Genomic DNA, 15,844 nt, shown 5'->3' on the forward strand with positions numbered 1-15,844 from the left:
TTCCAAGACAGCCAGAGATACACAGAAAAACCCTGTCTCAGAAAAACTACAACAAAAAAAGATTTTGTTGGACTGAGATTCAGCTTAGTGGTAGAGCACTTGCTTGGTGTGCATGAGGCCCTGGGCTCAATATCTAGCACCTCAAAAAATTAAGTGGGTTAAGATAGTTAAGTGGATACAGTTAAGGCAGTGTCTTTTTGCTGAGTTTTTAGGCCACTAAAAATGAACTGTGTATAAATGCCTTTGTGAACCATGAAAAGTGACTTACCATCTGCATGCACACTAACAGGAGACATAACATGAGAAACCATGTTTAGATTTCCTCTTTGGTACGCGAATTTCATGGCCATTTCCAGACTCCCTTGCTACATAACCGATAATCTAATTGCCGGCTCTGAAAATACAAAGGGAGGCAAGGTGAGTTGGTTCATTTCACACGGTAAAACATAAAAATCCACACAAATGCATTTTTTTTCTGGACCAGTACTTTTCCTGGCCTTCACTAATATCTTCTTTCTTTAACTCTTCAGTTTTTGCCTGATCCTGTACCCAAGGGTAGTACAGAATGCTAGAGGGTCAAGATTCTATACCGGCAGTTTGCAAGCTGAAGTAAGCCAGTTATAACTGCCACACCGGCTACTCCCACAGAAGAAGCATGTAGCCGGGCAGCTGGCTCACACCCGTGAGCCTATCGCTGAGCTAACGTAGCAGAATCGCTGTGTGTGTGATGCCTGCACAAGCTACCTGGTGAGTTCCAGCCCACAGTGGGCTTCTGGTGAGACACTGTCAGCAGGGTGGGGGAGCCTCTTTTCAGGTATGGCCTAGGAAATGAAAGGCAGCAGAGTACCGGCAGAGCTGAACCAACTGAACCAGGAAGTGGAGAGGTATTTCAATTCAGAACATGCTGTTCTGACAAGACCAGGGCTGTGTGATCCGGCTGGAATACAAACACACCTTTAATCCAGGAGGCAGCAGCAAGCAGATCTGAGTTCAAGACCAGCCAGCCAAGAACTCATTAAGAACAAAAAAGGGTGATCTTATTCAGCAGTAAGTCTCAGAGACTGAAAATGTTCTAGGCCTAGCTTAGACTCTACAGAGGCTAGAAGCTTCCAGGACTAGGCGTAGATTAGCAGTAAGCCTCCCAGACAACAACCGAAGCAGGCAAATTAAAGTTACTTTTACACAGAAGAAGGAAAGCTTGCAGTGGCTGCTCCCGCCTCTCTGCTGCTTGCTGCTAGCGGGCAGAGTTCACTTATGTCTTTAACATGGTCGTTCCCTGAGTGGCGTATGCCATGACTTCACCCCACTGCTGAGCCCAGTTAAAGACAGAAAAGGATCTTTTTAACCCCATTCGTTTGCTCCTTGAAAGTTGTCAGCAGTTCATGAGTCAGATTCAATCAATCAAGGTCTTTGTTGATATATGCTGACATCATCAGTTAGAATGGGGGAAATCTTATGCAAGTGATAAGCACATTTATCAGTAAACATTTAAAAGAAACGTGGAAATGATCTCCCTAGCCTAAGAACCTGGGGAAAGAGGAACGACCATGTCTGTCTTTCCGGCTTTCACCATCATGCCTGGCTTAAGCATTCATTTTTAACAACACAAATACGCACTGATGATGTTTCCAATGAATTGTCAGAACTTATTTCCCTGGCTTTTCGTTCTTGGTAACAGGAAAGACCTGTCTTCAAAGAAAATGGAGTTGAAAACTACAAGGCCCTCGCAATGTTGCTATGACTCCTGGACTTGGAGATTTGGGCCAATTAATTGAGGTGTGCTCTATAGTTGGAGCTAAGTATCGGGTACGTAATTTGCCGGTAATAATAGTGCACAGATTTAAAGCTTCGGTGCCTTTTCCTGTGTTTGAGCCAGTAAAACCACATCTTTCTCCACAAGTGCTCATGGCTCCCCTTTTTGTCTTTTTCAGTCCCAGTGGGCTGACAGCAAAGAGGTCAATGCTGTGACCAGTTTGTCTTTAGAATGCACCGCACTTCTCACAAACACGCTCCCGCCTCAGCCAAGTTCAAGACAGGCTTGTGCGTGTTTGTGGTGCAGGAAGCTCGCAGCTCGTCCTAGTGATTTCCTTCTGCTTCATCTCACACCTGGCAGCCTTCCACAGCAGGAAGTGAGATTCTCTTCCCCAGTGTCCCTCAAGCGCTCCTGCACACTTAGCATCTTAGATACTTCCTAAGTTAGGGAGGGCACCTCATCCCAACGCCCTCTGCCCCTCGTTCTGGTTGACTGGTAGGGAAAAGTCGGTTCCAAGAACAGAATGATCTGCCTATCATCTCCACTTTCACAATTGGTTAGTCCACCTCATCATCTCCGGGACCCTTTATCTCAGCAACAGCTTCACATCCAAGAATATGTGCTGGGATTGGGACTATAAGCCATTATAGGCACTGAGGATAGAGCTGTAAGAAAAAAAAGAAAGAAAAGTCCCTTCTTTTGAGAAATCAGTTTTAGGAGAATCCGGTGAGAGTGGGAACTATGAAAATTGAAAACAGGGCCAACACGAGCTGGTAAGGTGGGTCAGGGGGTAGAGACACTTGCCAGGGCTGATGACCCGAGTTCGTCTGATCCAGAACCCATATATATATGGTAGGAAAGAAACAAGTTGTCCTCTGACAATCACCAACCGTGGCATGCTCCCCCACCCTCACACACGATTCACACACACGATAAAAATGAATGTAAGTTAAAAAACGAAAACAAAGGCAAGACCCACTGACAGAGGGTGGCTGGGTGGCTACTTCGGTAGTCAGGGAAGTTTTGTTTGAAGAGGTGACGTCACCTAGCCGTGAATGACAAGCTAGACAGCAATCCCCCTTGAAATGTAAAATTGCTATCCTCCGATGCACTGGCAGGAAAGTCCTGCTTCGTAATAATTTTTAGAACATACTGGTTGGTTCTGCAGCTCAGGTCCCTCTTTCACTTGGTCCCCTTTTCTTCCTGGTTCACTTTCCTTTACCAAGAGGGCGGCTGCAGAACTCGCTCTCATTGGTGGACGACTCCAGTCCCACCCGCCCGTTCTCCGCACCAGGTCCTAAATCCTTGGAACGCGGCTGAAGTGGCGCGAGTGGGCGTGTCATCGGAGGTGACGTTTCCGGAAGCTCCGACCGTCATCCTTCAGGAAAGGTGGGAAGGGTCCGGGGAAGGCTGCGGGACGGGGGATGCTGGCGCGGGGGGACCCCGCGGGGGGAGGTGCGCGTCGTGGGGCCCGCGTCCCTGGCCCCGGCCCGCCGCGCGCGAGCTCCGGGACGGCTCTGTCCCCGGGGCTGGCTCCCGACTGGCCAGGCCCTGACTCAGTACTCCTTGCATTTTCGAGAAACCAGACTGAGTGCCTTCTGGAAGGGCGCTGCAGGCAATTACCGCTGGATCCCTCTCCCATGCACCCGCCCCTAAGCTTCTGCAGTTTCCCTTCGAGTCCTCCAGAGCCCCTCTTTCCATAGTCCTTCCCCCTTCTCTGTGGACACTGCCTTTCCTCCGTGGGGTTACTGAACCCCATGTTGTCCCGGGCCACTCGACGGCTTCCGTACCCACAAGCGCCTCTCCGGAGAGGTGCCGAGATGCCCAGCGCCCCATTCCAGTGAGCTCTGCTGGGCCCCGCCCAGTTCAGCAGTTAGGGACTTGGGCAGGTTTGACAGGAGGGTGTGTTTTACACACGCAATGCCCCCACACTCCTAGCAGCTAGGCAAGACGGAGAGTGTGATTTGCGGTTTCCTGGCAGATGGAAATTCTGACTGAGGAATAAGGTACAGAGATGGGAAAAACAAGACTGCTCCAACCCAAGATGAGAGTATCCTTAAATTGTCTGGCTGGGATGTGCTGTTAGCCAGTGACACAGACAACCCCTATTCCACTCCGGATTATGTGGGATGATGGCGTCATTGGAGCCGCGGTCTAACAGAAGCGACAGTCTAGGAAGAATGTAAACTCACTGGAGTTTGGTTTCCAATGAGTAGGAACTCCAGGAGTGCCCCACCCCACCTGTCGCTTTGCTGTTCAAGCCCTGCTTGGCTTGTGGAGACAAGTAGACACTGATGCTTCCCAGCACTGACTTCCGGGCCCTGGAAATGGCAAATGTGATGGTTTAGTGAGCAGAGTTGGGATCCTTCATCCTAGAAAGCACCCCCCCCCCCCCAACACACACACACCTTGTTTGAACACTGAGGAAGTGTATCCTGATAAAATCACTTATTCTCTGGTAAAATGCAGTGGTCAGCGTGAATTAACCGGGCCGTCTTCACTGGGGCTCACTGAAAACACTCGTCAGGGTACTGGGTAAACAGAAGTAGGTGTCTGGATAGAGAAACAGAACAAGTAGAAGATGCTTTCTTACAGCTACAGTGCTCTTGGTGGACCTCCTACTGATGGAGCGTGACTAAGGGCACAATAGTACCAATCCAGAGTGGCCTGTATTCTTTGTAGCATCAAATTGTGGGACAAGGACTGATTTGTTTTTTAAACCTTTCAGTCCTCAAAGCAAGATTTGGGTGTTCTTGTGGATAGGAGGGATAATTTATTGATCAGAACCACTACATCTATTTTATTTGCTCATTTTTTATTTGTTTTGCGTTTAATTTTTGTTTTGAGACAGGGTCTGTCTCTGTAGCCTTGTCTGTCCTGGAACTCGATATGCAGACTAGACTGGCCTTGAAATCAGAGATCTACCTGCCTCTGTTCATCAAGTGCTGGTATTAAAGATGTGCTCAGCCATGCCTGGCTCTTTCTTGAAAGATTTGTGATACACTCATCCAGTGCTAGACCACTCTGGAAGATACAGCCTTGGCTTTGATGTTACCTGTTTTCTCTTTTCTGTCCCAGACCTTATTGGTCCAATGTCTGACCATGGAGATGTGAGCCTCCCACCCCAAGACCGGGTGAGGATTCTGTCCCAACTCGGGAGTGCTGTTGAATTAAATGAAGACATTCCACCCCGCCGATACTTTCGCTCTGGCGTTGAGATCATCCGCATGGCATCCATTTACTCTGAAGAAGGCAACATTGAACATGCCTTTATCCTCTACAACAAATACATCACGTAAGACCCCCACAGTTCTCCTTTCCACTCCTGTGACTGGCACCCCTTGTGTTCTGTGCTCACCTGTGGCTCTCACAGTTGCCAACAGTAGGGGCCTTGACAATGTCAGCCGTCAATCAGGCTCCAGGCAACTTCCACACGTGAAGTGTCCTTGCCATTCAAAGGCACAAGCACCGAAGGTGGTGGTATTTGACTCAGCAATTCCCTGAGTCAAATAAGTTTGCAGTCTGTGCCATCATGTCCCAGCTGTTAGACGAAAAAATTGGCCAAGTGTATCTGTATTGGTGAGTGTTTTGCCTACCCTTTCTATGCTTAGGCAGCCGGTTTCAGGTGTGGGAGCCCAGATTCCGGAACTCATCCCATAGCTGTCACCGTACTCACATAGTCAGCGGACGACCCGTCACAGTCAGACCTTTCCTGAGCTGTTCCTTCTGAGAAGGCAGATTAAATACAAGATTTCAAGGCTGTCACCAGGGAACAACTCCTATGCCCCAGTGATGAGTGCTGTGTGGTTGAGGAAGAAGTCTTGAGTTTAGTACAGTAGGACCTAAAGATCTGACTGACTGAAAGGAACTCAGGGGCTCAAGAGAGGTTTCCCTGGCATGACTTCCTCCATGTGCACAGGGCAGTGTGCACCGAGTAGGCACATCCCCGTCCAGTTCTGTTCTGCAAAGGAGCACACTCGGGTCAAGGATGAGCTGGGGCTTCGGTTTACGGTGGCACCTCCGAGGTTTTGCAGCTCCTGTTTCAGGTTTCCATTTAGACTTGCAGAAGGCATTCTCTAGAGATATAGTAAATCTCCCCCTCTCTCCGTCTCCCCGAAAGAGACACTGACTTAGCAGTTCCCCCTGTGTGCCCCCAGACAGACACACACACACCAGTCCTGTCACACTGAGTTTCTTATCAGTCGCGACGCACTGAGTCTGCTGTCAGTCTTAAGCTGGTGTCTGGCCCAGTAGGGAATGCTTCTTGGCTCTGACTGACCTCAGTGTTGGAGGGGTTAGCAGCATCCCTGGCTTGTGCCCGCTAGGTGCCAGCAGCGCCCCTCCACTAGCTCTGGCCAACCCCAGTGTCTGGATTTTTCCAGGTTGTTTTTGTTTGTTTACAAGAAAAGATGGCTAGCTGGATTTGGCCGACTAGTTTTACTTTGCCAAACCCTGGTGTAGACGGGTTGGATTTTTTTTTTTTTTTTTTATGGTGGGGGTAGAGGGAGGAATGTTTTGGGTTTTTGAGTGTTTTGATTTTTTATTGTTTTGTTTTGTTTTGTCTTGATTCTTTGATTGGTTCCTTAAGGCAGGGTCTCCCTACGTGTAGCCCTTACTCTCCTGGAACTCACTGTGTAGACCAGGCTGCCCTTAAACTCCGAGATTCCCCTGCCCCTGAATGCTAGGATTAAAGGTGTTCACCACCACACATGGCTTAGACAGCTCTTTATAGAAACTGGGGTAATATACAAAACAGAATAATGAGGAAGTCACTGAATGAAGATAAGTGTGAGTGTGCATCTCTGTATTTTAGGAGGGGAAATTCTAGAGCGTGTTTTTTGTTTTTGTTTTTGTTTGTTTGTTTTGTTTTGTTTTTTCTTAAAAGATCTTGTAAAAAAAAAGAGGATAGTGGTCTAATAGAAAGTGTTAAGTATAATAAGCTCCTAAGAAATAGAATCAAATGTATTAATGCTATTAGAGTCCCTGAGGACTCTTAATATGCAGCTCAGTGATGCAGAATTTGTGTAGAATGTGGAAAACCCTGAATATGGGTCTGGTCCCCAGCACCACCACCAACAACAACTATAATAATATGAATGGATGATTAAGAAATTGGTTCTGTCTTTTTTATGTGACCTGGTGTTACCCTGAATGACAAATACCAGTGTTAGTTCTGAGACTGAAATGGAGTTCGATGTCTGCCCCTGTACATGGTGAGCTAGGCCTGGGGCAGAGTTATGGTGGGGGGCCGGGGGGATTGTGTATCATTTGCTTGATTTGTTGAGACTGCATTGGGTTGACTAGGCTTGAAGCGATAGATGCAGCTACCTTCACTGCTCTCCTGACTCCGAGGCTGTGAAGTGACAAATGGTGGCTGCAGAGAATTAGCCCAGTGAGTTTCAGACTGCTGTTCACTTGGAATGCTCCTGCCAGGTCACACCAATGGCTCATTCTGCCGACTACTACAGTTGGGGGTGGGGTAGACCTCTACCTCACCACCCTTCTGCCTCCCTCACTCTTAAGAATCTTGCTCTGGGCCTTTCATGGATGCTTTAGTGTAGGATTTAAAAGGCATGTCTGTCCTTCCTCGCAGAGACGTCCAGGCATCTTAGTGATCTCAGGCATACCACCCCCTCGGTAGTAGTTTCCCTGCTGAAGGAATGTGTTGCCTTTTGCAGACCCCAGTATAGAAGAAAGAGCTTCTGTGCATACTTTCCTGATGAGCACAGACAATAAGCCAGGCCGTGGGTTCTTTCACAGCTTTTTATGGGCATCAGAAGGCTGCACAGAGGGGACTTAGAATACTCAGGCAGTACGGGTCGGCTGCCCTGTGTGAGCTTAGCACAAGTCCTCTTTCTGCAAATGAACCATTGCCTGTACTGAAGGCATTTCCTGGGATTAGGGTTTATAGACCACAGGAGGTCTCCTGCGCTCGGGCTTACTCCCATGATTAACTGCAGAAACCGGAACACATGAGGTGAGGGTCCTGAACATGCCCTTTATTGACTGACTGCTCGACTTTTTGAATGAATTATTTTCCTACAAAAATACTTTTCACGATAATTTTTCTTCAAACATTAGAAGGGAGGAATTCAGGTTAAATTTTTTTTTAGTGGCGGGCTGGTGAGTGTCTCAGTGGCAAAGCACTCGACATGCCAGTCAGGTTTCGAACCCTGGAAGTAGACGGAGAGAACCGCCTCCGCAGGCTGTCATCTGACCTCCACATGTGTGCTCGGGCACCCCCGGCACATGCACACGCAGAGGAATAATAGTGAATCCCACCGGCACATACAGCACCACTATGGACTTGCTCCTACATGGTAGCTTTTACACACACCCATGCACCTTTGGCCTTAACGCACGAATCAGCTGCAGTCTGTTTTCTGTTCTAGCTTGTTCTCTAGTGATACTGTGTTTCTACGTGGGAACACGTGGAGCCTTCTCCATCCACCCGACTCTCCTGGACCTCTTCATAGCCAACTCTCTTCCAGTCCCCACTCAGACGTCATCTCTTGCGCTTCCCTTTACTCCACCTCAAACCCCTTGCTCTAGTCACCACCTGTCCTCCTGCCCATTAATAATGAGCTTCCTTCCACTGACTCCTTTTCTTCTTAGTTTATGTATTATGTGTGTAAGGTGTTTTATCTGCATGTATGTCTATGTACCACATATATGCCTGGCATCCGAGGAGGCCAGAAGAGAGTGTCAGATCCCATGGGCCTGGAGTTAGAGATTGCTGTGAACTTCCATGTGAGAGCTAGGAATTGAGTTCAGTCCTTGGAAGGCCTGCTGGTGCTCCTAACCTTTCAGCCATCTCTCCAGCCATAAAAGTACTAGTTTTTTTGTTTTGTTTTGTTTTTTGGCATACTTTAAAATTTTTTTATTACAATTTATTCACTTTGTATCCCAGCTGTAGCCCTCTCCCTCTTTCCCTCCCAATCCTACTCTCCCTCCCTCTTCTCCTACCTTCCCACTCCCCCAGTCCACTGATAGGGGAGCTCCTCCTCCCCTTCCCTCTGTCCCTAGCCTATCAGGTCTCATCAGGACTGCCTGCATTGTCTTCCTCTATGGCCTGGTAAGGATGCTCCCCCTCCCCCCAGGGAGAGGTGATCAAAGAGCCAGCCACTGAGTTCATGTCAGAGACAGTTCGTGTCCCATTACTGGGGAACCCTCTTAGACACTGAGCTGCCATGGCTACATCTGTGCAGGGTTCTAGGTTATCTCCATGAATGGTCCTTGGTTGGAGTATCAATCTTAGAAAAGACCCCTGGGCCCAGATTTCTTGGTTCTGTTGCTCTCCTTGTGGCTCCAGTCCCCTCCAGGTCTTTCTATCTCCCCCTTATTTCATAAGATTCCCTGTACTCTATCCAAAATTTGGCTATGAGACTGAGCATCTGCTTTGATACCCTGCTGGGTAGAGTCTTTCAGAGGCCCTGTGCAGTATGCTCCTGTCTTCTTCCCTGTTTTCTCCATCTTCTGAGGTCTATCTCATTTGCCTTTGTGAATGAGAATTGATCATCTTACCCAGGGTCCTCCTTCTTGCTTAGCTTCTTTAGTTGTACAGATTTTAGTATGATTATCCTATATAATATGTCTAATATTCACTTATAAGTGGGTATATACCATGTGTGTCTTTCTGCTTCTGGGATATTTGACATACTTTTTAAAATGTCTGTTCTCCATTGTAATGGGTGCCCCATAAATGAGGGAATATTTACAATATTTCCCTAGCCTTCAGAGCCGAGCATGGCACTTTATAGAGATGCCCAGTAAATAGTTTTTGAATGAATGAGTGATTGATAACATTGTTTTACCTTTGGATACAATGATTTATTTGGCTTTCGTGCCTTGATGGACATTGTTGTTCCCCCTGCTTTTGTAATTCTGTATTGAATCTCCTTGTATGTATAATCTTGGTGCATGCATATATGTTGTTATGTTGATCTCTGTGATAAATTCCTTGAGACCAAACTGGGAGTTTTGTGGATATGTGCATCTTAAGTTTTGAAAAATTGTCTCCCATCTCTTCTTTCCAATAAGAAAAAAGTTAGATCTGTTTACTGTCTTGCTAACACATGAGAACACACATTTTCCTACGCCTGCACACGACCTACCTTGAGACCTTTGCCAATCTGATGGTAAAACTGCTATCTCACCTTTCCTGTTGCCTTCATCAGAGGTGAAGCCGAGCGCCATGCTTCTGTGTACTTACTGCTCCCATTCCTCCTTTTCTGTTGTTGTGTCGGGTGGGTTTTGTGTGTTTGCTGGTGTGTCTTTGTTTGGATGTATTTGCTTTCTCTAGTCTGCAACCAGATGTAACCCCAGACAAATGCATCCATCTGGGCCACTGCTGTGCTGTGTTACCCCTAGGAGGTTTCCAGCCTGGTGTTAGATCTCCGCAATGATTCTCGTCCCCAACTTTTGTTCCTGTGCCTGCTACTGACCAGAACTATATGAGTACATGGCACAGCTTGGCTGGGGACACGGTCTTTTAATTTATTATTATTATTATTATTATTATTATTATTATTATTACTATTTAATGGGAGCACACAGGGAGGTGTGGCAGCTTGCCGTGTGCATGTGCGGAGGCCGGAGGACAGCTTTCGAGAGTCACTTCCTTCTCTGGATGACTGGGCTGGGCTCTGCAGGCTGTGCAGCGTGGGATTGTACCCACAGAGCTCTCTCGTCGCTGTTGGCTTGTGCTCTTTATCGTTAAATAAGTTTATGGTTTCGTGTTGAGCTGCCTTCACAGTTACCCTTAGTTGTATCAGCCTGTGAGCCACAGGCTGCACATGCCTGGAAATGTTCCCATACTTGATTTGGTGCAAAACATTCTTCTCTGGAGGATTATGAGTCCCAGGAGAAACTTGTAGAGGACAAGGTCGCAGGAGCAATAATGGACATGGTTTTCCCTTCGCCTCAGTTCTGGTCAGCATCTCGGTTGCTCTGACCAAAAGGGATTGGGAGAGAAGGACTTAACTAGCGTATGGGAGCCGAGGCACAGAGAAGTATGGGGGAAGGCACAGGGAAGTGCTGCTTCCTGGCCGGCCTCACTGCCGCCTCTGTACAGCCTGGGCCCGCCTACCTGGGGAAAGCGTGGACTATGCCTCCTCCATCAGTTAGCGTCGACACGGTGCAGGTAGGCCCAGGCGGTTCCTCAGCTGAGCTTCCTCTTCCCAGGGGTGCCAGGTAGACGACCAAGATTAGCCAGCACAGAATGCAGGAGGTTTTATGACAGAGGCCCTTCTGTCACACCACAAGGGAAAGACCTTTTTCCTTGGAATTACAATCCGGGCATCAGACAGGCTTTCTTTACATTTGGCTTGCGATTTGGGAGCTTTTCTTCTCTGTTTTGAAACATTCTTACAGTCTAGTTTAAAACGAACTTTGTCTCTTCAGAGCTGGAATTATGAGCATCAGTGGATGCTACATCCTTCTTGGCCAATTTCATTTATTTTGGGCGGGGGTGGGAGCACCTGAGGTGTGGTGCTATGGAGGTTGGGCGGGGATGGGAGCGCCTGCCGTGTGGCACTCATGGAGGTTGGTAAGCCACTTGGGTGAATCCGTTGTCCTGTTCCAGCGTGTGAGTACAGAGGTTAAACTTTGGCTCCCAGCCTTGGCTGCAGGCACCTTCACCTGCTCAGTCACATCATCCACCTGCCGCTGTCCTTTTTCATGTAGGAATCTCCCTGCGTGGGGAGAGGAGAGCGGTACCTCTGTCTGGGAACAGGGCCCGTGTGCTGCGCCTGGCCTCACTCCCCAGCACCCATCTCAGAGACATGCGACATTTTTTGTGTATCCAAGTCATTCTGGTCTGTTTCCTCAGGCTGTTCATTGAAAAACTTCCAAAACACCGAGACTACAACAAATCAGTTATCGTTACTGAGAAGAAAGACGCGGTCAAGGTGGGTCCTTGTTTTCACTGGTGTCCATCTCTAGGCTCCAGAGCAGCGCAGAGTGACTGACGTGCAGCCTCAGAGCATTGTCTGCCCATCAGAGCCAGAAAGAACTGGGCTGCCTCTGCAGCATGGGACAGAATAGTGGGAGAAGGGTGGAGGAGTTCAAGTCCTGTGTAAGCCACTGCCGTCACTATTTTTTTTTCCCCGAGACAGTTTCTCTGTGTAGCCTTGGCTGTCCTGGACTCACTTTGTAGACCAGCCTGGCCTTGAACCCAGAGATCTGCCTGCCTCTGCCTCCCAAGATGCTGGCATTACAGGCATAAGCCATGGCACCTGGCTGCTGCCACTCTTTTTATTTTTTATTTTTTTACACAATTTATTCATTATATATCCCGAGTGAAGCCCCCTCCCTCAACTCCTCCCAGTCTTACCCTCCCTTCCTCTTCTCCCCTATTCCCTTCCCCTAGTCTACTGGAAGGGGAAGTTCTCCTCCTCTGCTCTCTGCCCATAGCTTATTAAGTCTCACCAGGACTGCCTGGATCCTCTTCCTCTGTGGCCTGGCAAGGCTGCATCGCTGGGGTGTAGGTCAGGAGAGTGATCAAAGAGCAGTCAACCGAGTTCATGACAGAGGCAGTCTCTGCTCCCCTTACTCGGGAACCCATATGGAGGCTGAGCTGCCTGTCACCTCATCTTTTTTCTCTCTTCCTTGGCTGACATTGGAACATTCTGATTCTTAGGTTCGGTTTTGTATTTCAGAAATTAAAGAACATTGCTTTCCCTAAAGCGGAAGAACTGAAGGCTGAACTCTTGAAAAGATACACAAAAGAATATGAGCAGTATAAAGAACAAAAGGTTGGTGTGAGCAGAGCAGGGATGAGGACAGTGTGTGCCTCTTAGACAGCCCCAGGTCCGCGATGTGCCGTAGCAATGGAGTCTGCGGTTAGTAATGGACTAGTTTGTTTTGGGGGCTCAAAGGCCAGTTGCCAGCCAGTGGTGACGTGAGAGAATCTAACAGATTTGGCCTCTGTGTCCAAGAGGACAGACCCCTGTGACCTCTCTGCCGTGCCTACAGCAAGAGACCTGACCACAGTGAACATTCCCAACTGAGCATAAAGTTTCAGATCTTGGGTGCAGAAAGTTTCGATCATGGGCTTATCCCCAAAGCTTTGTGTGGTCGCTGATCTCCCCAGTGGTGTGCAGTGGGTCTCGTTTAGAAGAGTTAGTCTCAGCTTGTGCAGAAATAGCCACAGCCCTGCAGTGTTCCCTTCTGGGCAGGAACACACAATTGCAGGGGCACCTACATCCTAATGTGTAGCTGCCTCCTGCTGACAGTCAGGAGGGGTTGATAGCTCGGAGCCACAGATTCTTAAGACATTAAGTGGAAGGGGTTTGTTAATCGATATTTTTTAGTTGAAATGTCACTGTATTTCAATAACCACTAGAAAAGTTTTGGAGTCCCCCAACATGGAAGGTATAAGTTTGGGTTTTGTTTTATAGCCTTGCTTGGGATACCAATCATTTTATATAGATTTAGCGGAGATACAGATATATCAGATATAGGTTCAGGTTATGTGGGACAGACACTTAAGGTGTATCATGATTTAAAGGAAAAAATAAAGGGTGGTAAAGTACCAAGTGCTTTAGTTACTTCCGTATCAGCAAACTGAAGGGAGAAAGTTTACATTTTAACTCAAGTTCAAGGTGCAGCTCATAGCAGTGGAAAGGTCAAGGCAGCCAGAGGTTAACGCAGCTGACCGAATTGCATCCACAGATAAGAAACAGAGCAGGAAGGGGCTGGTGAGGTGGCCCAGCTAGTAGATGCCTCCAAGCCGGATGGCCTGAGGTCAGTCCCTGGCCCTACATAGTAGAAGCAGAGACCTGCCTTCCACAGGTTGCCCCTCACCCACACGTGAGCCTGGACGCATGTCCTCACTCTAGTAAGCATGTAAGTAAATGTGATATTTTTAAATTAGAAAATGAGACAGCATGAATGCTCGCACACTGGTGCTCAGCTCCCTTTCGCCTTTTCACACACTCCAGGATCAACCCCCGCACAGGGAATGGTCCCATCTGCTACATTCAAGTTGGGTCTTCCCACATGAGGTCATATGATCAAGATGAGCCCCTACAGACATACCCAGAGCCCTGTTCCCAAGGTGATTCCAGAGTCTGTCAGGTTGGCAATGGACACTGGCTTTCACACCAAGGTACCCTGAAGATAGGAACTTGAGCTGTCCTTGAAAATAGCTTCATGGTGGCCTGATAGAATGGGATGTGACTGTCCCCCATGGCTTTAGACAGATCTAGTGAAGCATGAATTCTGGATCGGGAAATGAGACCAGAGCAAAACTGTGCTTTGGACATCTCTGTATGGGAAAGCTTTTCTTCTGAGAGTTATGTATTAACCTTTTCTTTCTCTGTAGAAAAAGGAAGAAGAGGAACTTGCCCGAAATACCGCCATCCAGCAAGAGTTGGAAAAAGAAAGACAGAGGGTTGCCCAACAGAAGCAGAAGCAGCTAGAGCAGGAACAATTTCATGCCTTTGAGGAGATGATCCAGAAGCAGGAACTGGAAAAAGAGCGGCTAAAAATTGTTCAAGAGTTCGGAAAGGTAGACCCTGGCCCATGCGGGCCTCTGCTACCTGATCTGGAAAAGCCTTGTGTAGATGTGGTCCCCATTTCACCTTTCTCACCCACCCAAACTTCAGACTGTAGCACAACCGTGAGACCAGCTAAGCCACCTGTGGTGGACAGGTCCCTGAAACCTGGAGCACTGAGCATCATAGAAAATGGTGAGTCCCTTAGTTACTGATGCCTTCTTCCATCTCTCTGGCCTCCATGGTCCCATGTACTTGGCTCTGTCAACAGAACCTCATGTGATAACACTGTCTTTTTTTGTCTTGCTACCCTGACTATCTTGTTGAAAAATGGCCTTGAACTTGAGTATTAGTTTTCTAAAGACTTCCTGGAAGTCGACCCTCGACTTTTAAGGGTTCCGCAGAAAGGTGAAGCGTTATGTGAAGTGGTGATCATAGGTGGCTCTTCCTAAAAGCAGTTTTAAAATGTTTAGGGCCACGTGCACAGCAGGGCTGGCTTTTTAAAAAGGCCAGCGAGTCATCCTGACCTGGAGGTGTCCCTCATCTGTAAAGGGCTTGGTCAGTGTGAGTGCTGTGCCTCGCACGTGGTTACTTGGTTCATTGGTAAGCCCGAGTGTCCCATCTTCAAATGCCTGTAAAAGGGAAGATTGGCTTCCAGACCTCCTCCCTCATTCCCTCTACAGCCTTCTCTCCCTGTACTGCTCCTTCCTGCACAGCCTACGCTTTTTTTTTGTTTATTTTTTGAGAAAGGGTTTCTCTTTGTAGCCTTGGTTATCCTGGACTCACTTTGTAGACGAGGCTGGTCTCAAACTCACAGTGATCCACCAGCCTCTGCCTCCCTGAGTGCTGAGATCACCTCGCCCAGCCCGAGGAACACTTCCTAACATCTTAGCCACAGGTCTGTTATCTTCTGTCTAGATTTGGCTTCCTCCTCCCCTGCTTTCCTTGGAGCTTCTCCTCCTCGTTCAGTCAGATTGATTTCTGATAGTGCCCTCATTTGTCAATTACTGCATTCTAACTTCCTGCACTCTAGGCCTTGAGTTGTTCTCCTTTTGTGTTTCCTGTGGGATGAGACGTGCTTTCCGAGAGTGGACTGAGTGATCCCTGGACTGGCTGGAAGTGTGAGCCAAGCCTTAAACTCATCAACTGCTCTTCTTAGGGGACAGAACTGTTTTCTTAGTGGGGAGCTTGACTTCTTTCTAGTGGGTGTTCCTCAAGCACACCAGGTGATCAGAGGACAAGCTTGAGTGTCAGTCCTGGGCTTCCACCTTGTTTGGAACAGGGCCTCTTTGTTGTCTGCCATGAGCTTCTGGTGAGCCTTCTGTTCCCACCTCTCCTCTTCCCAACAGGGCTTGTAGACAGGCCCTACTGTACCTGTATTCTGTGTGGCTTCTGGGGATCTGAGCTCTGGTCCTGATGCTTATGTAGCAGTCTCTGTACCCATGGAGCCATCATCTCCTCAATGTCTGTCTGTCTGTCTTTTTTTTTCTGAGTCTCGATGTATAGCCTGAACTTGTGATTCCCCTGCCACAAGATTCTGAGAATGGGGATCACAGTGGTGTGCCATCATACCTCACTTTTAAAAAGTAGTAGA

General features: G+C 48.0%; 1 protein-coding gene and 1 long non-coding RNA gene across 3 annotated transcripts in view; one reads left to right on the forward strand and one right to left on the reverse strand.

The window, feature by feature from the left end:
* The window catches only part of LOC132654178 (uncharacterized), a 15,761-nt gene extending 12,704 nt beyond the window's left edge, over positions 1-3,057 (reverse strand). Inside the window, exons 1-2 of the long non-coding RNA XR_009591809.1 lie at positions 2,907-3,057; positions 269-394 (exon numbers count right to left, since the gene is read on the reverse strand). This is a non-coding gene — a long non-coding RNA (uncharacterized LOC132654178). The remainder of the gene's footprint in view (positions 1-268; positions 395-2,906) is intronic.
* The window catches only part of Stambp (STAM binding protein), a 26,482-nt gene continuing 13,667 nt past the window's right edge, over positions 3,030-15,844 (forward strand). The window contains exons 1-5 of one of the 2 annotated variants that reach the window (XM_021641684.2): positions 3,030-3,142; positions 4,832-5,048; positions 11,583-11,661; positions 12,412-12,507; positions 14,079-14,445. In XM_021641684.2, the coding sequence (XP_021497359.1) occupies positions 4,846-5,048; positions 11,583-11,661; positions 12,412-12,507; positions 14,079-14,445 (745 nt within the window). In that variant the 5' untranslated portion in view covers positions 3,030-3,142; positions 4,832-4,845. The other variant, XM_021641685.2, reaches the window with a different exon arrangement.

The sequence above is a fragment of the Meriones unguiculatus genome, chromosome 5 (assembly GCF_030254825.1).
Source record: "Meriones unguiculatus strain TT.TT164.6M chromosome 5, Bangor_MerUng_6.1, whole genome shotgun sequence".
In the NCBI taxonomy this organism is placed as follows: domain Eukaryota; kingdom Metazoa; phylum Chordata; class Mammalia; order Rodentia; family Muridae; genus Meriones; species Meriones unguiculatus.